The following is a 21,280-nucleotide window of genomic DNA, read 5'->3' as shown; positions in this document are numbered from 1 at the left end:
TTAGGTTTGGTTTAACATTATGGTGGTTTATCTGGAGGTGAAATAAATCAAGGGGGGATAATCTTCAGGTGATTCCACGTTGAAAAGATATTTACATTTTCCAACAAACTCCTAAAGACGTGACTGGCGCATCAGATCACCATTCTTGTTAAGTTTGTTATGGTAGAGTAAACATTGGCGTTATCCAGGGTTTGGGGAAAAATTACTTACAGTATACTATTGATTATATTATTCACTGTAAAATACATATCCTGTAATATTTAATCAGGTATTTTTTTCAACAGGTTTGTTTATTTTATATAATTGCTCGTAGTTGATTGTTCATTTGTTTCTCACTTACTCAATGGCGCATGCGTGGTCTCGAGAGGTATTGCACTCGTACTCCACCTCTTAACAGTTGATCGTGGGAGATTCTGGTGAGGTAGTGCTATATATATTTTTTTTTGTTTTCTACATTGCAGTGACAGTTTACAGTAATTGAATAAGGTGTAGAAGCTGTATATAGTTTCGTTCGTTGTGAGTTATGACTAGGCTCGACTTGAGGCTGTGGGTGTCAGGTGAGAGTTGGTTCTTTCATTTCTCGTGGCAGTAAGAGTGGTGTTTATTACCCACTGTGGCATATATTTCTTTCCCCCAGAGCCTTTGTTCTCATCTAGACTTTGTTGCTGGAGGGTAAACAAACCATGTCACCGTAGTTATATGTAACGGAAGGGGGAAGGGGGCGATACGAAACTACATTACATTTTCACATTATTATTTTATTATTAACAGTGAATATACAACATACAAAGATGAATAATATTATTTGTCACATATCTTTAAAATCTAGTCGGCTGATGAAAATTCCATGAGATTATATAATTTGAGCCAAGGAAGAACAAATTCATGATCATATAGAGTGCCTTGATGTTTGTGTTTACAGAGTTCCTTGGATAAATGTTATGATGTATAAATGTTAATATTTAGTAAATATCTACATGTGTTATGTATGTATGTATGTCCGTGTTCAGCATCTCAATAACAACTTTAGCCCTGATGGATGAATTTCCTATAAATGGCCACAGTCCTGGAGGTGAGGATAGCTTTCTTGTACTTGATCATGGCGGCATCTTTCATGGTCTCTTGGTCAAGTACTAAGCTCCCGGTGGCATGTCTACCCAGGCGAAGGTTTCCACACGTGCGGTAGTGGTGCAGGATGGACACACTCCTGTGGGATGCCTGGTTCTTGGAGGTCTTCTTCAGGAAATGATGGATCATGTGGTGGCCGACGGAAATAACAGCCTCGGGGATCACTATCATTTTAGAGCGTGATTTTGATGGCCACAGACGCGCTTCCCTCTGCTTGAACTGAAAAATTTGGAACAATTCTTCGTGTTCTTCGGCGTTTTCCTTGAAGTCTGAGCAGTAGAAGACATTTGGGACGAGGGCAGCGTCACCTACCTCCCCTTGTTTAGGTGTGAGGATGTTGTGGTAGAGCTCGCCGAGGTCTGCAGCTGGAGTCCTCGGCACAATGAACTCGTCCAGGTCAACCATAGCCAGGTGAGTGTGGCGGCCAGAGCTCCGGTACACACAGTCAGTGAGGGCTGTGAGGGACCCTAGATCCCATAAGTCCTCATTGTTGTTTACTGGGACGTTCCAGGGTAGGATGTGTATTGTAACGTCTTTCGAGTTGAATAATCTTAACAGTTCCTTCACCTTAATATTAATAGCCTGATCATAGAAGTAAAAATGCGACACTCTAAGGACGGTGGTGTAGTAAGCAATGAACTGTGTGATACCTCGGAGGTCAATGTAGGGACCAAATAGTTGACGGACACACACGGCGCTGGTATTGCTCTTGGTCGATGACACACTTGAAATTTTCTCATAGTTATTTAGGTAGATCAGTTTAGGGTGGCCTTGGAGAGTGTTGTGAGGTGGGAAGGATACACCGTACGGGATGCTTGCTTCGCTCACTGGCTCAACACTCAAGCTTCCATTTAATGAAGTTTCCCCTGATGACCCACCGTATTTTGGTGCTGGTGGATAACACAGGAGGAAAGTTCCCACAAACGTTTTTAATCCCTCTTCATAAATAAAAGCTTTCAACTGCCCCTCTTGAGGCTGCTTTCTCTCTCTGTACCACAAGAAACAAGAACAGTTTAACAGGCCGTCTTTCACTTCACCAGTCCACCTGTAGCCGGGGCCCTCCTTCACCAGTTCCTTCCGGTACCTCAACATTCCCAGTACCCTGACGACCGGACCGTCAACTAGGTCTTTACGGGAGTCCCAGAAGGCGCTGTAGGTGTAGAGGTCGTCGGTGACTCGCATCCACAGCGGCCAACTATTGAGAGACGTTGTTGTGGTTCTCTCAAGCCCCTGTACTTCGTGTTTGTTTCCTTCAGTATCACCAAGACCTTCACCAGCCAGGGCAGATCCTTCACTCACGCTGTTCCTGTATCTCAATGGAGGCTGACTTGGCTGGTGATCCTCTAGTGAGGGGGAGAGTGCTGGAGCATCACTCAGCTGACCCTCACTTGCCTGGCTCCGGCTGTAAGTATGGTGAGTCACGTCTTTTCTCAACGCCCCACGACCACCACCACCCTCCTGGTCATCACCCGGCACAGGGCGTCGCCTTAGCTCCTCCCGGGGGACACCACCATCCTCCCTGATCACGAAGATCCTGAGGAGGAGGAAACAGCAGACGAAGGGCAAGAACCTCCTGACGATACGCCGTCTGTATATCATCACAGAACCTCCTGGGGTATATGGTGATTGTTTGTTGTTATGGGGGCATTGGTCAAGCGTCCTCACCAGCTCCCGGGTGACCTAATGTGTTGGTGACCTTGACCAACCGTGACAGTGACCTGGAAAAGCACATCCTTCCGTTACTAACGAACTATCGTGTATATAACATGATCTACTACAGCCTAACCTAACCTAACCTAGCCTAACCCAACCCAACCATTCCTAACCTAATTTAGCCGGGCTTAACCTTAACCAATCTTTCCCAGCCTTAATATAACAATAACGCTTGACACAGTATCATTAACCCCAGTATACAATACGTTAGCAGTACAGTAATGCGGTAACGAGCGTGTCTCTGACAGTGTTCTGGGTTCAATCCCCAAACCGGGACAGATATAAGAAGTGTGTTAGCCAGGGCGACATAATGGCAGGTTTCCTACTGGACTAACATACTAACACTGGGCAACATAGTTCGAAAAAAGTAACACAGAGCAGACTAATCACCCGAACGGCAGGCTAAGGTGATAAGTAAAATACAACACTCACCTCTGACACGGTGACCAGCTCCGAGGTGTAGACATAGTCAGCAGTGACGATAATTTAACACACTAACTGAAGAATATAACAACCGCTTTCTTTTCTTAAATTCAGGGTGAGTATATTATCCCACAAACATTAAGAGAATAAGAAAATTACATTGAAAAAGATATGAGGAGAAAATAAGTAAAATATGTTTTCTATTAATCACTAGCTAGAGGGTGACTATTGAGGAGCGAGACACGGTGTACCTTTCTCTTCACCGTCCTGAGCCAAACTGAGATGTAGGTAGAGACACGGTGTTCCTTTCTCTTCACCGTCCTGAGCCAAACTGAGATGTACTGTAGGTAGTGATCCTCGGCTGTGTACAGTATGGTGAGAAGAATTTGACTTCCATGATATCAAGTTTCACCGTTAGTCACATGGACGGTCGGTCACGTCTGTTTCTCTTGTCCACGTAAATTTAACAATAAATAACAATATATGTTGGTGATATTTGTAAAGACTGAGATTAAATAATTTATAACTAAACTCAGTTATATGTACACTAACGGTATACATAGCTTGGAAATATACAAGTATTTGTTATAAATTATTACCTTTGAGTTAAATCTCTTTTGTATGTTATAAGCTTGTATCCAGTTTTTCAAGACCGCTGTTAAGATGCACAATATCCTATATGAACCGACCCGCTGGCCACTAACGGTACACATTTTCTCTTCTCTAGGATAGTCAGAGATTTCCCTTATATCCTAAAGTATTTGGATTAAGTAAAGCGGTAAAGTCAAGGCTTATATAGCGATTAAACTCACCTTACCAGACATAACTCCCACCATATCAGAAATTTTATACTTAATGCGCTTCACAATGTAAGGACTTACCACCTGGGGAAAAAAAGGTAACGGTACCCCAGAGGCCAGTGACCGCCTCGCGAATCTTAACAGAAAACGGGAGGGGGAGACTTTGGTAAATATGTACGGCCTCTACTGTACAACCTAGGCAAGTAAGGCAACTACTGCTTGTTTTCACTTTATATATATATATATATATATATATATATATATATATATATATATATATATATATATATATATATATATATATATATATATATATTATGTACAATAGCTTGGTGCTGGGAACAGCATGGAACAGTTAGCTTGTGGGTCGCCATCAGAGGAGGAGGTGTTGCTGGCTGTGGCTGTAGGTAGAGAGAGAGATCACCACGAGGTCAGGTCTTAAATACGGGGGTAGGCGTCAGCTTAGATGCTGACACGAAGGGACATCTGGGGAATTGGCCAGCGACAAAAAATTAATGAATTGTCACACACTGGGTATTAACTTACGCCTTGAAGTAACCACAACAGATACGATTAAAACATCTAGGGTCGACTGTAGTATAAGCTAGGCAAGTTCAGGCGCTCTCGCAGGGTAGCTGAGATGCCGAAGTGCAGGCACCAGCTTGGTGGCCCTCCTTTGAACATTTTTACAGTCCCTAGCATATCTCGGGGACCAGATGGGGTGACAGTACTCCAGATGGGGAAGCACTTCACTCCTGAAGAGTAACGGACCGTAGATATGAACGTGCCTGATTTACCTTCTTCTCACAATCGAGAACTTCAGCTCATTGTCAACATACACACAGGTCCTTCTGTCAACTAGTACATTTTCTTCATCCCGTTGGGACATATGGTACGCCTCCTTACCGTTGGTACGCCCCAGGTGCATCCTCTTACACTTCGTGACATTGAATCTCAGCAGCCATTCCTTCGACCATTCCTGGAGCCCACAGAGGTCCTTCTGCAGCTCTTCACAGTCCGCTTGGTTCTTAATTTCCCGAAATAACTTGGCGTCATCGGCAAACATTTGTATGGAGGAGTGTACAACGTCAGGCATATCATTTATGAAACAAACAAACAACAGCGGGCCCAATACACTACCCTGCGGTACCCCACTTGTTACAGGTACAGATGACGATTTCGTGCCATTAATCACCACACATTGCTTGCATCATCCCAGTGTTCGCTCATCACCAACAAATATATTTTAAGTGATTCTAACCTACAAAACCCTTATAAGTCTCGGAATATAACTCATCACTTTTTTCAGGAGCACTGAAGATCTTCCATCGTTCCCTTGAAACTGACGACACCAACGGGTGTTGGGAACTTGGGGTACGGTGTATATTTTGGCCATTGTTAAGACGTCCATAACGAAACAATTTGTTAATGGATGTATATCCTTACAGGTTGTAGTCAGTACACTGTCAACTTCATGTGCCATTCGTTATAAAGAATATTAAATGTCACTTAGTTGCACTACAAAATTTAAAGGGAACAACTGAGTACTGTGTTAGTCTATATTTAACTGACACCTCATTGGTTGAACAGACGCACACACACGTATGTACGTTGGACCTTTAATAGTATTACAGCGTAACGTGTGTATGTGGCGCAGTTGTCTAGTTCTCTTAGTGTGTCAATTATCTTTGTTATGGCCACATACACGTACAATAAGGGAGATCTCGCACTAAGGATAGAGGTGAGAAAGGAAACTCAGAATAGCATAACTGTGCATGTATTGTATGTACAGTGCAGTGCTAGGGAGTTGCTGTGTGGTGAGGAGCTTGTCGAGAGGTCCTGTCCGTTTGAGAGCATTAAGTAGAATGACCTTCACGGCGAGGCTGGGGGTATTTATATGATTCTGCCGGATCAGGTTCAGAGGTGTGAGGTGAGCGGTGCTGCTGATTGGCTGGGCGAAGATGGGAGAGGAGTTGTAGGGAGAGCAGGTCACTACAATACTCCCCTTCCCCTCAGGGTGCGGCAGGCAAGGTGAACAGGGACGTGAACCACTCGACCGCTATGAGTGACAACTCCGTCGAATGGCACATAATCTGTGGGAGAAGCAGGAGGAAAAGCATCGGGAGACGAAGGGTTGTAGATATGGGAAGGTTGAGCAGCGGGAGGAACAGACGAGGAATGTGGTGCTTCTCTCGCAGCAGGTGTTGGATAGTAGTGTTCGTGGCTTTTCAGTAGAACCAGGCATGGAAACATGGCACCGCTTCCCATGGTTAGAGACGGGTACCCATAAGGACTTTCATTTTGCATTTTTATCCTGGGACACACCCGTTAACTTGGCCTCCTTCAAGCTTGCTACGTCTCACGTGTGTAACCTGTACCTTTCGTAATTAGGTCAAACAAGCCTATCCACCGGCTGGATGGGGTCCGTTCTTCTATTCCTAGCTTGAGAGGTCTATCCTGAATCTCATGGAGTCTCATTAGCTTTTGATCAATTACCATAATGAAAATTGTCTTGATGTAAGAAACTAATTTCGTTATACTCTATGTACAATATTCTGTAACAAAATACAGTATTAGGTTTATAAATGTAACCCCCATTTTTTTTTTTTATCTGTGCCTTTATTTCATATGTATGTGCAGTATGTACCTGGATTTTTTTCAATGTTTCAGCTGATGTTAGAGAATATGTCAGTACAGCAATGTGTATCAATTAATTTTATGTCTGAAATATTTTTGATAGTTTATTGTTATGATTGTATGTATTTTGTAAACCAGTAAATACTGTAAATGTTTTATCAATGCTACCACATATTATAAATCTTTGGAAGGGGCAGGCTGTGTCATGGGCACAGTAGTACTGATAATATATTCACACCCATACTTATTCATATTATGCTCCGTTGTCTATAAAACATACTGGTAAGTGAAATGAGCTAGTTACCCCTAGAGAGATTTGTTTTCTGTAGTGAAAGGTACTGTCCATTTTCTATACATTCTTGTAATTTTTCCCTGCAGCCACCTCCAGTAGTACCAAGTCAACACCATATAAAACCCACATCTCGTTAACTTTTCTCACAACATGATTCGTCGGATGTTGGGAAATGAAAAATAAGGTTTTCTTTTCATTTTCAATTACAACTGAACATACAAATACAGTACATAGATGTATTGCTAAATTACGTATAAATCTTTCGTTAACTCACATTAGAATACTTATTTTTAAGTTAAATAATTGGCTTATATGACTTTAACTACAATAAGGCTCAACTCGAGTGACCGATGAATGAGAATCAAGTTTATTTAGCAATTGTAATGTTTCAAGGTATAAAAATTCAATGAGAGGTACTACTTAGTAGTATTTGATTTAATAAACCAAATACCTGATAGTTCCTGCCGAGTGAAAATTCACCTAATGAGCACATTTTCAGGAGCAAGTGACAATCATTAAGCAAGACCTTACTGTAATAGGGAAATATAATAAATTACACCAATTTATTCATAGCTGCTGTGATATAATAGAATGGCAGTCAACCAAACACTTCCTTCTCATAGTCTTTATAACCTGGTCAGGCACACATGGTACAAAAAGTATCTTAATGATTTTGTGTTAGGCAATACGACACAACAGATATGGAGCCTCTGTAAAGATACTTTTTGGAGTGTGTGTACATAAAATGTTCATTAGGGATCTAATTAATGCTTAAAAGAACACAATTAAAACTATAGAGTGAACAACACTATTTGGAGACATTACCCGGACGGTTCAGTTGTCTGTGTTATTCATCGATTCCATTCAGAAAAGCACACCAAGCTGGCTACCACTGCAAAATTTGGCTATGTAGTATACCAGTATTTTCGAAGATTGGATCAATCCCTTCATGACGTCAGGCAAAAGCACTACCATAGCCTTAACACTTGACCAACAGCTGTTATTTTATGTATTTTATAATATATAGACTGAAACATGGTCCCCCCCCTTCCCTCCCACACATACTACAAGAGGTCTTTGCCCATCATGATGAAGGGCAATTGGATGGGTGTAGATACCCTGACTGTACAAGCAGGGAAGACAATCTTTCACTCAGGTTGGAAACCAAAATCAGAACAGTTGTCTCATGATGTGGAGGCCACTAATATACATAGTTGTTTATTAATTGTATGAAAATTGCAGTGGATACATAAGCTATGCACACATGGACAGACACACACACACACACTCTCTTTCCTCTCACTTGCTCTCACTGCCATAACAAATGCACTCAGGTGTAAAATTAAAATGGTAGCAACAGAAAAAGAGCCTGCATTATTATTTGTATAAGAGGAAGGTTAACACAAATTATAAATCTACCACTTCTTCTTGACTAAAGTTGACACAATATAAAGTGACTATAGTAGTTTGCTGTACTGTACAATGTTAACAATTACAGGATGACCTGGACTAATTCAAATAAACAAACAAGTGCAGTATTTTGCATATTATACTAATACAAATAGTAACAAATTTTTAAATCACTATACTTTCTGATAAGAATAAAAACACAGGACTGTACATAAATTTGTACTCTAGTTAATACAACTACAGTTTATAATATGGAATATAAGTTCAACATAATAAAACAAAGAGAGCACACATTCAGGTTTCTACAGTGAAGAATAAAACTCTTCATAATGTAGCTCCTTAGTACAACATGGGGTTGACTGAAGCATTGTTGAGATGTTTCTAGGAAGGACCACAATGCCTATGTCTATGAGCAGAGAACCTACACGTCACTGACCTTCCTCGTTACCTGCCTGGAGAATCAATTGTCTGAGGTGAGTACAGTACAATATGTCAAGATTGTAAAAAAAAAAAATTGAAATGACACTTCTAAACCATGTAGTACAGATATCACAAGTACAATAAACACACATACGAGTTAAGATAATAGACTGTCAATTAATACACATTACATGTACAGCAAGCGTCAATGTATACAGTTGTAATGGTGTACAAGACTAGTGTAGTTCACCAGTGGATAGGTGTGTCAGTCCTGTTACACACACACACACAAACAGTCTTTGTCTTTTAAGCACAGAATTTTGTTCACTGGAATAACTTAAGGTTGAAATTACATGCTACTTTAGTTTATGTTTGTGCTTCTCGTGCTTGTAATATGACTTCTCTATACAGGCTGAACGCGGCAGAAAGTTACTCTGGTCTTTCTACACCAAGGAACTCGTAATTTTGCTTGAGAGTTACATTCTATAAATTACTGGACGAGTGAGCAAACGTTTTAACTGTAACCATAATAAGGTGTAAACATCTTAGGTTGTTTGCATATACTGCACACAAACTGGATCATTAACTTTCCTTCTTAATTAACAGTGCTTCATATTTATTCACAGATCACCTGATGATTAACCCTCTCCCCAACTTATTTCACCTTAAGATTAACTACCCTAGACCTAAACTAACCTACTCCCCCCCCCAAGTGTATTTGGGTGTTTAACCCCCATGCGGGTAAACCCGCCCAAAATATTATATTAATTAAATGCGACAAGCGGGGATATCCCACGGCCTTACTTTCATGCCATATTATGTATTGAGGTATAGGAGTATTTCCTGAATGCCCTGTTTAGGGCCTAAGACTAACTACTCCCACTCCCTCCCATTCCAGTGACACTTTTGGGATTGTTTAAGCATCAGGTGAAATATGAAATAAGCAGGAGGGTGGGGGGAGGGGGGGAGGGTGGGGCTCACCTTACTCGTGGGATTTCTTGATAACTTTTTCTGGAGGACAATCCAACTCCTGCTTCACGAGGGCCGGGTTGTCAGGTGTTTTGCAGCTTCTGAATATCGTTGTGTTGGCTGTCTGGGAAGCTACTTTGACCCCTAGACACCCATCCTGCACCAGATTTACAGCAGCCTGCAAGAGTGGAAAAATATCTGTAAAATGTCGATGCTACGAGAGAAATATTTCCAAAAGTAAGAGCCTCATGTGAGTACAAAATGTGATCCTTAAATTTCAGGCAAATTTTAATGTTAACTATAGTAAGACCTCTGTTAGATATTGCTGAAGTAATGAGACCAGTGTAATGTAGAGCTGATAATAGGTTAAATATAAAAAGCTTAGCTCTCTATATATATTAATGGTACAGTATGTAAAGGGTAAAAGGAAATTACACATGGAAACTGTAACTGGCATAAAGAAAGTCTATTTATGATCTCATTAAACCTGTTCTGCTAAATTCACTTACCAGAAGGTCACGTTTTGAAAATTTGCGAGAGGGGGAGAGAGTCATCAGCCGCAGGGGTTGTGGAGCCGCCCGAGAGGTTCCGGCAGTAGAGATGCGAATCTGGGTTTTCCCACCAGTAGCCCCAACACCCCTACGAGCCTGAAAGATTAATGCCTTATATTCCAATGCTACTTTAGAGCAGTAAAAACTATATTAGTTTAAACATTGCATTTTTTATTAAACATCTTTACATTCTTCCATTAGAGGTTACTCGTTTCATTTTGCAATTATTTTCTTTACAAATTTAGTTGAATACTCCACAATAAAGTTGAAATTTCTTTGAAATTGTAACTTTACACAGTATACCAGACTGTTGGCAAATTCAAAAGTACTTTTTCATGATCTTACAACCAGAGTGGGTAGTGGTGTAGATGTGTGATGTCTGGCTCCCACTTTCAGGACAGTTGTGGAGGTGCCGGGTGTGCCTTGCCTCACTGGATCACTGCTTCTTTGTGCTAGAGGGTTGTCATCTCCCTGGCCGTGAGTTACACTGCCTGTCACTTGAGCGGTGCCGTCGCAGTTATTTATCTCGTACGTCACGAGTGGGTCTACTGGGTCGCCTTCCTCTTGGGCCGTTATCATCTCGGCGTCGAGTTCCTCTGGCTGCTGGTGTACGTGAGCGTCTATGGGAGAAGGAATTTCAAGGGAGGTCTGGAAGTGTGACTCTTCAACGTCTGTATCATGTTCCACCTTGATCTGTACCTTCTTCATTCTTGTCTTGGCTTCTGGAACATCTTCATGACAATGTGGACTCATGTTCTGTGGTTCAACAACTTCCTCACTAGGCATTTCATATGTCGTTCTCTGGCCTGTGATGGAAGATAAATTTATACTCAGTGTTCATGTATTGTAACTTTTTCATTCTTTACACACAAAAAAATATCAGGCACATTTTTAAATCCAAAAAACTACTGTTCATCATTTATCAGGGAGGTCTGACAGTAGATTTTGACCTTTAAATGGCAGCCATTATTGGGGAGGTAGGAAATCCTTCGCCACCAGTTAAGATAGTGGCCATCACCTCCTGGTCATCTTACTCATATACATTCACTCTGTCAAGCTTTATACATACCTGGAGCACACTGACCCTCCCACAACTCATAAAAACGTATACAGTAAATGTCAATAACATTTTACTCACTCACAATAGGAAAACATAATCTACAGGTATTTGGAAGATATAATGAGTTAACCCTTAACCAATGGGCTGCTCAAAAAATTGTCTGGTTGTCCCATACGAGGAAAAGTGAGATATCGTATTTAAAAACGAGTGAAAATGAATCTTTTTAATTACAGAATACTTGTACCGCATTTGGCAACACTAAATACAATGATGTAATAAAAAACTTTCTACGCCAAACGAAAGAAAAGTTATGGCACCAGAAATATTCATGAGCTTTTTGCCACTGTGACCCACCGGGTTAGCTGGGGGGACCCGGGCGGGGGGGGGGAGGTTAAATGGACTGGGTAATGAACACGAAGAGCTTCCATAAACTGGAGGCGAGTTTCAAATTCCCTTGAGGCTCGACTCTGTTGACCGGGGCGTAAGTGAATGGGTAAGGGTGTATGATATCTCCTCAGAAGTTGTTACCACATTCTTGTTGAATACAGTATCTGAAGAGATGAGCTTTCGCCTGTCTTCACCATGTACATGTTATGAACATTCAGCAGGCATATATCAAGCAAGTGGAAATCATTTTTTATACCATTTCACTGATTTCCTGTGGCAATCTACTTCAGGTATTTGCATGTCACATTTGTCTGAATCTCATTGGTTTTCCAGTGAATCTTCTGTTTCCTCCATATTTTCAGTGTGGATGGTAGAGAGAAGATGAACTTTTTTGACATGACACTGAATTACCAGTGTCATCTGCATGGAATTTCTTGTTGTCACCTCTTTTTGTCTTTTCATGAAACATGGGCATGAATTTTCTGTTTTTCCCTCGCTGTTCTCACTGTGCTAGTGCCATGGTCAATCAAATATTTGGCCAGTGCTAGACGTGTATATCAATCATCTGTGTATAATAAACGTCCTTTACCGTGGTAGTTATGCATGAGATGTTTGACCACAGCACCTCAAAAACCATGAGGATCTTTTTGGGGGAATGTCTATATCACTTGTTGAATAAATGCACAGATTTAAAAGAATGCCACTTTCACAGTCACACAGCAACAAACCGTATAATTCCAAAACGGTGATGCTTGAATTTTACCTTGCCTTTGATTAGCATCAGAGACTCATCTATAACCAACTTCCGAAAAGGGTTAAAGCATTTCTTAAGCTTATTAGTACGGTTCCCAAGCATTGGCCTGATTTTCCATACCAGATCATCACTGCTTGGTTGTTCATTATATGCAAAATAAAGAAGCCTCTGCAAAAGATGATATCTGTTCCTGGTCATATACTGTATTTGGCATGAATAGCATGTTGTACCTTTTCCAATATTCATAGCACAATTGTTTTTGTCTTTTTTGCATGAGGCATCAGCAGTGTAAGGGCAGAAAAGATTAAAAGTTAATTCTTTTTGGTATTATACCACTGCGACTCAGGCGAAATTACCTCTTCAGTAGCATCGCACTGTACAAAGTATCTGTTTGTCTATGTGACAATGAGATTAAGTAATCCCTCATCAAAATATGCAAGGAAATAGTCACACTTTTCAGGCACTTCCGATAATTTGTAATTATCAGTAATTCCAATCTGTGTGCGATCCAAATTGGGCATACAGTATGTAGTCCAAAATCATCCCCACTATGCCAGTGAAAATCACTTGGGTCAGCTGCAGAGGCACCACCGCCAGTTGCACTTCCCTGCACGTGCCTTTTTTTAAGAAACAACACGATCTAATGAATATTCAATAAAGAATTCATCACCACTCTCGCCATCACTACTGCTGCTACCCTCAGAACCTATTGTACCACTGTCATTGTCTTGCCATATTGGCTGACGGGGCTGGAGGTTCCACCCAGTGCATCACCGGAGCTGCCAGATACTTCCTCGATGGGAAGAGAAATTCAATTATCATGCTCATGTGGGGTGACTGAGTAATGCTGGGCATATGGATGAGTTGCCAGAACTCACTACAATTTCTGTGAATGAAAACTTGGCAGGAAAATTAAACTTTTGGTGCGAAACAAATCCTGCTTTTATAGACAATCACCGTCTCTCAGACATGTAAGGTGCGTGCTTTTATAGACGATCGCTGTCGTTTAAGGGTTAACAGAAAGTAAATACAAGAACTATAACAACTTATGATTAAAATAAAACTTGAGTTAAACTAGAGTTCTAGAAGGTTCAGTATTATAGAACCCTGAAAAACTCCATTTCAAGCCACTAAAAACAACAATGTATAAAGTAAAGATACTAATTTCATTAAATATGCATAACAAGATGAAAACTCAGTCTTCAAAACCAAACCAATAGAAGACCTTGAGCTGTGTGTTCAGTTTGGTGGGGAGTGAAGTATTCCTCCTCCAGGTCATCCATATCCTGGTCATCCTGGAAGTAGGTCTTTCCTGCCTTCCTGGTGGTGGTGGTGGAGGTCCCCTGCTGCTGCCAGCTGCCCTCAGGAACATGTAAGTCATCTGGCCAAGTTTTGGACAATCCCACCTCACTCAGACCTGAGGAAACACAAATGTATATTCCCTTTATGTGTTTGCCCTTAGGACAATTTTTCTTTTACCTGTATTGTATATATGTGTGTGTGTGTATTTGTGTGTGTGTACACACACACACAAATAAATAATACAGGTAATAGGAAAATCCGCTCACAAATAATCAGAAACAAGACGATAAAAGGCATTAAAAATGCGATTCTACCCTCAAGTCAACTCGTTGCTTTGTTATAACTTTAATAACAAAGCACGGAGTTGACTTCAGGGTAGACTAACATTTTTAATACATTTTGTTGTCTTACTTCTGAATATTTGTGAGAAGATTTTCCTCTTATTATTTATTAATATGTCTTCTGTGTGTGTGTCTACACATACACATATAATCCAAGTAAATGAAATTACTGTCTCTAGAATGAACGGTTCCCTGTCCTGGCCGCAAAAATGCCAGCAACTAAAAAATCTACCCCTAGACATTCTTGGGCAGATCCAGGGTGTCATCCACGAATAATCGAGGTCCGCGAATTTTAAGGGCAGGCTGTACTCACATATACCTAAGACACTGCTTTCAGTCAATGCGGATTATCAGAACAATACTGTAATATTAAATTTAAAATTTAACATTAATTATTTTCACAAGACAAGAATTAGACCTCGAAGGTTTTGGAACATACTGTGTCCATTATATCAAAGATACGTAGTTTCAAGAATAAAAACGATCTTTTGCTATTTATTTAAGCAAATAAAACGTACAGTACATATTATACATCAATAATAGTAAGAAAATATTAGTGGTTACACCTCAAAACAGGAATATGGAAATTAAAACTTATTATTTTTGTTGAACTTAAAAAACCTAGATTCTGGAAACATTACATCGCACCGAGCACTGATGAACTTCTGGTAGGTACCTGGGTAGCCATTCACACCACACGCTGCCACTGATTCATTGTTTATTTCTATTTGTTTACAATGGTAACTGTACGCTTACTGTAGTCTGTATCAATATCATATGCACATTATATTTAACAATTCTAATTCATAAGTTATTACGAATTCAGTTCACAAAACAATAACACAAATAAAATCATAATGATGGTGTATGGCATCATCTTCGTTTGGGTGGATCATCGTGAGACGGTTGACACATCCAGTTCGTGTGTAGTTTAAACAAACATAATCTGGTTTAATCTCATAAAAATAAACAAATTCACACTGTAATGTTGCTGAAGCTTTCGTGGTTATCAGCACGAATGTTTAAATCTTACTGACTCGATATTTTGTTACTAGCAGTTAGAGTATTACAGACATAAAATGGATGGTGAATATTTACAGAGTCATGTAAAGAACCGAATGTAGATGATTGTACAGTGTTGAAAATCATGAGCTCAGTACAGTATTGTAAGAAAAGGAAACGAAGTACCGGTATGTACAAGGGGTCCTCGCTCAATGTTGGGGTTACGTTCCTAAAAACGAGACGTTAAACGAAACGACGTTAAGCGGATCAATTTGCTCCATTAAGAAATAGATAAAATACGGGAGTTACGTTCCTGAGCCTCCCTTTGCCCCATGAAATACATTACATATACAGAAAATCACTGCCATTTCTAAAGAAAATAGTGCATACATATTCAATTACTAAGTTTGTATTGGTACTCACAGATGGGCGGAGGTGGTAGAGCGAGTGTGTGGTGGGTAGTGAAGCAGAGGAGGCGTATGGCGGGAGGGGAGGAGTATGGCGGGAGGGGAGGAGTATGGCGGGAGGGGAGGAGTATGGCGGGAGGGGGAGGAGGGGTATGATAATAGAGAGAAGATGATTAACAAAAGTCTTGTTCTAGGAATAATAATAAACAACTATGATGCCTGGCGAGGCTTTCATTATGGATGACAACCAATTCTAAACATAAACACTTAAGTTGGTGACATTTATATATTTCAACATAAACTTCCATTAGGTACCTTTTATTTTCAGTTGGGATGCTGCTTTCAACAGTCCCGGGAGATCCCTGGACTTGACAAGTATCTGACCCTTGTACATGTAGTTGATAAGCCCCTGAAGTTCTTGTAAGGTAACGTCACGAAGAACGATGATTGGGTTCGGGTGTGTCATTGTTTTAAAAAGCTCTTCGAAGCTCTCACTGTGGGGATTAAAAGAGTGAATATATATTGTACAAAACAATCAGCAAATGCTTGAGGTAAAAAAAAAGGGCAAGAACAGTATAGTAATTATAAAACAGGAAATCTTAAAAAGGGAAAGACTGAAGAATGAAATATCATTATCTTACTGATGGGATGAGACATCTGGCCTGTAAAAAAACTCCACCAGAACAACTCTCATCCAAAGGGTAACTCAGACACACATCTCGTTCAGATTTATTCCAGTTTAAAAAAAAAAAAAAAAAATCTACATTAATAAAAGGACATGTCTCTGAGTCTGTCTCTTCCAGCCATAGTTAAAAAAATGAAGTAGTTGGGCCTGAAACTTTACACAAGGTTGTGCATATTGATATTACTATTGACTACAGACCCCGGGTGGTCCGAGCATAAACTAAAAATCTGCCCCAGACTGAGATGTTGTCACGGAGATTGTTAGGGAGGACAAACTGTGATAGTTATGGTTATACAGTTAAGTTAGGTAGGGTACCAGTGTCAGGGAGGGTATCCTGACAGCCAAGGTTATGTAGTAGGACAGGTATATCTTACTTGAGTGATGCTGGACAATTTTGCTATTAAGTTTAATAAATTACTACAGTAGTGTAATCATACTTGGCAAAATATATCAATGAAATAATTAATATATACATAAGTTTTCAGAAGCACCTATAAAAATTAATTCTTAAATATCTAAAGGAAAGACTGTAATTTCTGCACTTCCATTTGATGACATATTAAATAATGTACTGTATTGTACTACAAGAAAACTCAATATGTACAGTGTGATCAGTCCACATTGGTTGTCTCCGAGGTAAATGTGTAAAAAGTACAGGTGTGCTTGATTGATTGAATTAGACATGAATACAGGCGAGTCTGACTGGATAAACTACATCCTGTATATGAGCATTAGTGTACAGTACAGTATTTGACTGGATATACTGTATTACAGTACACATATGAATCCAGAGACAAACAGAAAGATGATACAATACATACAATCTATTTAACAGACTATACGGAGAAGAAAGTGAACCCCCTCCATCTAACAGATTATATGGAGAGAGGAGTCCGTTATATGGAGGTTTCACTGTACATACAAGGAGCCCGAGATACAGCAATAAGTGTATAGCTCTGTACTGCACCTGCAAGTAGCGAGGACCAGCCGGTGAGCTTGTATGAAGTGACCCTCGGCCATGAGAGTGCAGTCAGTCAGGTGGTTGTGTTGCAGGAGGCGCTCACACACCGACAGGAAGCGCGTCTCTGTATTGCTGGACCGCAGATGTAAGTGGTTCATCTTCCTTGGACTGCAACACAAAATAATGTCTCTTTTTCATGCTACAGACTATATAGTATTGAGATTTTAAGCAAAATGATTGTTTTGGCCCAAAAATAATTCAAGAGGTAATATCTTGTAGCTTTTTAGGGGTGCAGATGAGATTCTGATAATTAACCCCAAACATAAGGGGTTAAAACAGCTAAAGCTACGAGCTAAACCAGATGATAATGATAATGCTGATGTCAGGCTTCTGATAAGAGCTTTTCATTAGATTTGAAAACAAGAAAGCTAGAAATTTACATAAAATAATATGTATATTACACACTAGATACTGTACTATGCTCATCACAAGGGAAGGTAACTGGGAAAAATGGTTGTTCTATTTAATGTACCTGTCACCCTCTAAAGCGGACAGTTTTATGTGTGGGTGCTTGCCGTGAAGGTGTCGACGCATTGAGGAGGTGTTCCCGTGCTGAGTGGCCAACTCGTCGTGACACAGTCGGCAACTCACTCGGTCCCGTCCTTTCTCTTGGAAATGTTGCCACACCAATGACCGTTTCCGTTTCACTGAGGACAATGATAGTGTTACTACAGCAAGCAATAACTTATGTGTACTGGTGTCATTAAACAGTGTAATTAAAATATCATAAAAATACAAACCCGGAAAATGCACAAATTAACACATCTAATACAGTACTTCAATACAAAATACAGTGATGCAAAAAAAAAAAAAAACATTCTCACAAGGTTTTCAATCCTCTGGTGACAACAAGATACAGTACCTGTGTACTGTACTTATGACCATCACCTCCTAACCTTTCATTACTCTCTTTTAGACACACAGGAAAAAAAATGAGATAACTAATTCGCTGCTACTATAGAGTGCGGTCTAAGACATATTTACACTACGGACTGGGGTCTATAATTTGTCCAATACTTTATAATGTGAATTGTTAATTTATTTTCTTAGTGATTAGTATTTTCAGATTATTTTATATTTAGGTTAGGTTACATTTGCTTGTTACATTAGATTTGGTTATGTTAGGTTAGGTTAGAAGAGGTGAGGTGAGGTTAGGTTAGAACAGGTTAGGTTAGGGTACCGGTAGACTAAAAATATGTCTGTGGACCACATGCTAGAGTAGGATCACTAAGAAGATCCTGTACCGATTATTACCTATTATCCTGAAAGTTTTTTTGTTTCTTTTAAGTGGATGTATCGATTTTCCTCTATAATTTCACCTAAACAACACTTTTTGGGGGGCAATCCCATCTAAAAAAAAATAAAAAATATTTGTACCACTGATAAATAAATAATTTTTGTACAACCGATAAATAATTATTCTTGTACCAGTGATAAAAAAATAATAATTCTTGCACAGGTTGATAGATGAATCATTCTTGTACCACTGACAACCATACTAATTACCTGATCCAAGATAGGGCTGCGGATCTTTCCCCAGGGGTTGTTCCTCGGCCTGCCACGATTCCTCTTCAGTGACTGTGGGCGCCTCCGTGTCAAAGAGACCGTCCATCATCTCTGGGTGTTTCCTCCTCAGGTGACGCAGCATCATGGAGGTGTTGCCGTGCTTCGTAAGTTGCATGCGGCACATCCGGCACGATACCTTCCGATCTCCCTCTTCCTGGAAGTGCCGCCACACTCCTGAACGCTTCTTCCTCATGATTCCTGAATATAAACAGTTTTCAATCGACTGTATAATAAAGAGGGGATTTGGTATATGGTTGGTTTACCATTGTCATAAGGAATATCAGAGATTCTTCCTCCCCCCTCCTCCCTCAAGGCTTATTTCACCATATGATTAAACACCTTTCTAATACATGTACTGTACCTTGTGAAATAAGCCGAGAGCTAATATTCAGGTTAGGTAAATACTCAGGAGTGACCAAGCATAGAACTCTATTGATTTGTATATAGTGAAATAGAGCAAAAAATAAATAAAAATACTGTACATTACTGGATAGTATTTTTGTTAGAAATTTAATTTTTTTTTTAGTTTTTGATATTACATAAAAACAATGCAATTATGATCACACATAGTGGATAGGGCTTTTAAGTAGAGGGAAATTGTTTAGTAAAAAGAAGCAAAAAACACTGAAGAAACCAAACCTAAGTATTACAGAATCTTTAAAGAGTGTAATACATTATTTAAAAATAGTTGTCCGGGTTAAGGAGCTGTGTGAGGAAAGTTTTTAAAAGAAGTAAATATCTTCAGTTTATCAAGAATATCCAAAATATGATGGAGGAAATAAATTCTTGCAAAACAAAAAACATAGCCTTACTCATTATATTAGTATATGTCTAACCCAAACTAACCTGAGAGATAAGAATGTCTGACCTAACCCCCTGTTGTATAAACCTAACCTAACCCAACAAGACAAAATATAAAAACAAAGGAACACAAAGAACCAAACCTGAATTTAAAGTAAGAAAAATTAATATAAAATAAAAATCATCGATGAAAATGCTATAGAGTTAAAGGGTATAACATAGCAGATTATATTAACCAAGGAATCTGATAAAAAAAATATTATCTAACCTAATGTAATGTAAGAAAATTATCAAAGAAAAAATAGTTATATCAATTATTTCCGGAATTCTGTGGTTGCTGTTTATTGCAATATTACCGAGTTAAGTATTATTATTATCTTCTGTTAGTGTTAAATTAATATCACACCATACAAATTTCTACGACGATCATGAGGCGACTGGTTATTGAACAAAAATAATCATACAACTATACATAACGAACTATGACAACCACTGAACAACGATTAAATGACTAAATATCCATCAATCCACTCAATCTATCCACACGGGACACGGGTACCCGAGTCCGGTCCGTCACTTGAACTATGACCTTACACCAGCCTCGACTGGCTCTTGCTTCATTACTAAAGACCTTATACGGTGTTATATAACGACGCATAACACCATCACCATTATTAATACACTCAATACTCACAGACAATGGAGATAAAAGTTCAGCCGAGGAGACAGAGAGTGACAATGACGCCGACCACAACAACTGACTCTCTACTAAAAACCTTCCAACTCTCAACTCAACCCGATAAGAATTTCAAAAAGATTAATATTACTTTATGTATCGCTACAATTAATTGGAATGTATATATATATATATATATATATATATATATATATACATATATATATATATATACAGTATACAGTAGATGGTGTGATGGATATAGTGTAGGAATGCCATACATCCGTATTTTCCCGGACATGTCCCCCATTTAGGTCTCGAAATCTTCATCCGGAAGTAATTTTTAAAATTCTTCAAAAGTCCGGAATTTCAGCTTCCATCATTTTCTCCACGGAAAAAAACATGAAACTGTAATGACGAGAGAGAGAGACAGAGAGAGGGGAGGTGGAAACAGTAGAGATCTCGTTCAGTTTTCGTCAGCTGATAAGTCACGTGGACGCCTGTACGGTGTTGTCAACTTAGCTGTCAAATATTTGGTTGATAAGGGGGTAGAAGTTGATGATGTGAAGTGTTTTGACCAAGTTAGTAACCTGAAGCAGTTTGTGGAAAATTACAAGAGTGATGAAGAATTTAGTAATCTGCCAACACATAAAAAGTGGACCAGATACTTTGAAAAATCAAAGAACATTGAATGCCACTCAGAATTGCTAAGAATTGCACAATTCTTCTTTGCTATATCATCTCACAATGCAAATATGGAAAGAGTTTTTTCACTGATGCAAAGTCAATGGACAAGGAAAGGAACAAATTGAGTGTTGAAACAATGAAAGGCATTCTGACTGTACAGTACAACTTCCGAGAAACACCTTGCAGTGACTTCTATACCTTTCTAAACGAGCAATCAGCCAATACTGAGAAAGATCCGATCTACAGAA

At 39.5% G+C, this 21,280-nt stretch overlaps 2 protein-coding genes across 3 annotated transcripts; both read right to left on the bottom strand.

The window, feature by feature from the left end:
- Positions 1-732: 732 nt before the first annotated feature.
- Positions 733-3,705, bottom strand: LOC121862575. 2 transcript variants are annotated; one of them, XM_042360889.1, is made up of 2 exons: positions 3,274-3,705; positions 733-2,846 (listed from the first exon to the last, which is right to left on the bottom strand). In XM_042360889.1, exon 2 carries the CDS (start codon positions 2,725-2,727, stop codon positions 1,027-1,029), a length of 1,701 nt encoding a protein of 566 aa, XP_042216823.1. In that variant the 5' UTR covers positions 2,728-2,846; positions 3,274-3,705; the 3' UTR covers positions 733-1,026. The 2 variants fall into 2 exon arrangements, with proteins under 2 accessions (XP_042216823.1, XP_042216831.1); XM_042360897.1 differs by having other exon boundaries at positions 3,516-3,705.
- Positions 3,706-7,183: 3,478 nt separating this feature from the next.
- On the bottom strand, positions 7,184-20,445 carry LOC121862528 (transcription factor GAGA-like). The gene is made up of 10 exons (XM_042360836.1): positions 20,364-20,445; positions 18,809-19,066; positions 17,775-17,949; positions 17,249-17,410; positions 15,912-16,090; positions 13,770-13,961; positions 10,689-11,149; positions 10,302-10,439; positions 9,805-9,970; positions 7,184-8,855 (listed from the first exon to the last, which is right to left on the bottom strand). The coding sequence occupies exons 2-9, from the start codon at positions 19,059-19,061 to the stop codon at positions 9,806-9,808; spliced, it is 1,725 nt and encodes a 574-aa protein (XP_042216770.1). The 5' UTR covers positions 19,062-19,066; positions 20,364-20,445; the 3' UTR covers positions 7,184-8,855; position 9,805.
- Between the last annotated feature and the right edge of the window lie 835 nt (positions 20,446-21,280).

The sequence above is a fragment of the Homarus americanus genome, unplaced genomic scaffold (genome assembly GCF_018991925.1).
Source record: "Homarus americanus isolate GMGI-L3 unplaced genomic scaffold, GMGI_Hamer_2.0 scaffold40248, whole genome shotgun sequence".
Lineage (NCBI taxonomy): Eukaryota > Metazoa > Arthropoda > Malacostraca > Decapoda > Nephropidae > Homarus > Homarus americanus.
Note: the sequence above shows the minus strand (reverse complement) of the source record. Positions and strands in the feature narration are given on the sequence as shown.

Excerpts from the sequence above, each read along its gene's own strand:
- LOC121862575 (XM_042360889.1), bottom strand. The coding sequence starts at position 2,727 with ATGATATACAGACGGCGTATCGTCAGGAGGTTCTTGCCCTTCGTCTGC.
- LOC121862528 (XM_042360836.1), bottom strand. The coding sequence starts at position 19,061 with ATGAGGAAGAAGCGTTCAGGAGTGTGGCGGCACTTCCAGGAAGAGGGA. Across the intron at positions 17,411-17,774 it reads TCCGCTTTAGAGGGTGACAG|TCCAAGGAAGATGAACCACT; the intron begins GTACATTAAATA and ends TTTGTGTTGCAG. Across the intron at positions 10,440-10,688 it reads CACCACTACCCACTCTGGTT|GCTCGTAGGGGTGTTGGGGC; the intron begins GTAAGATCATGA and ends TTAATCTTTCAG.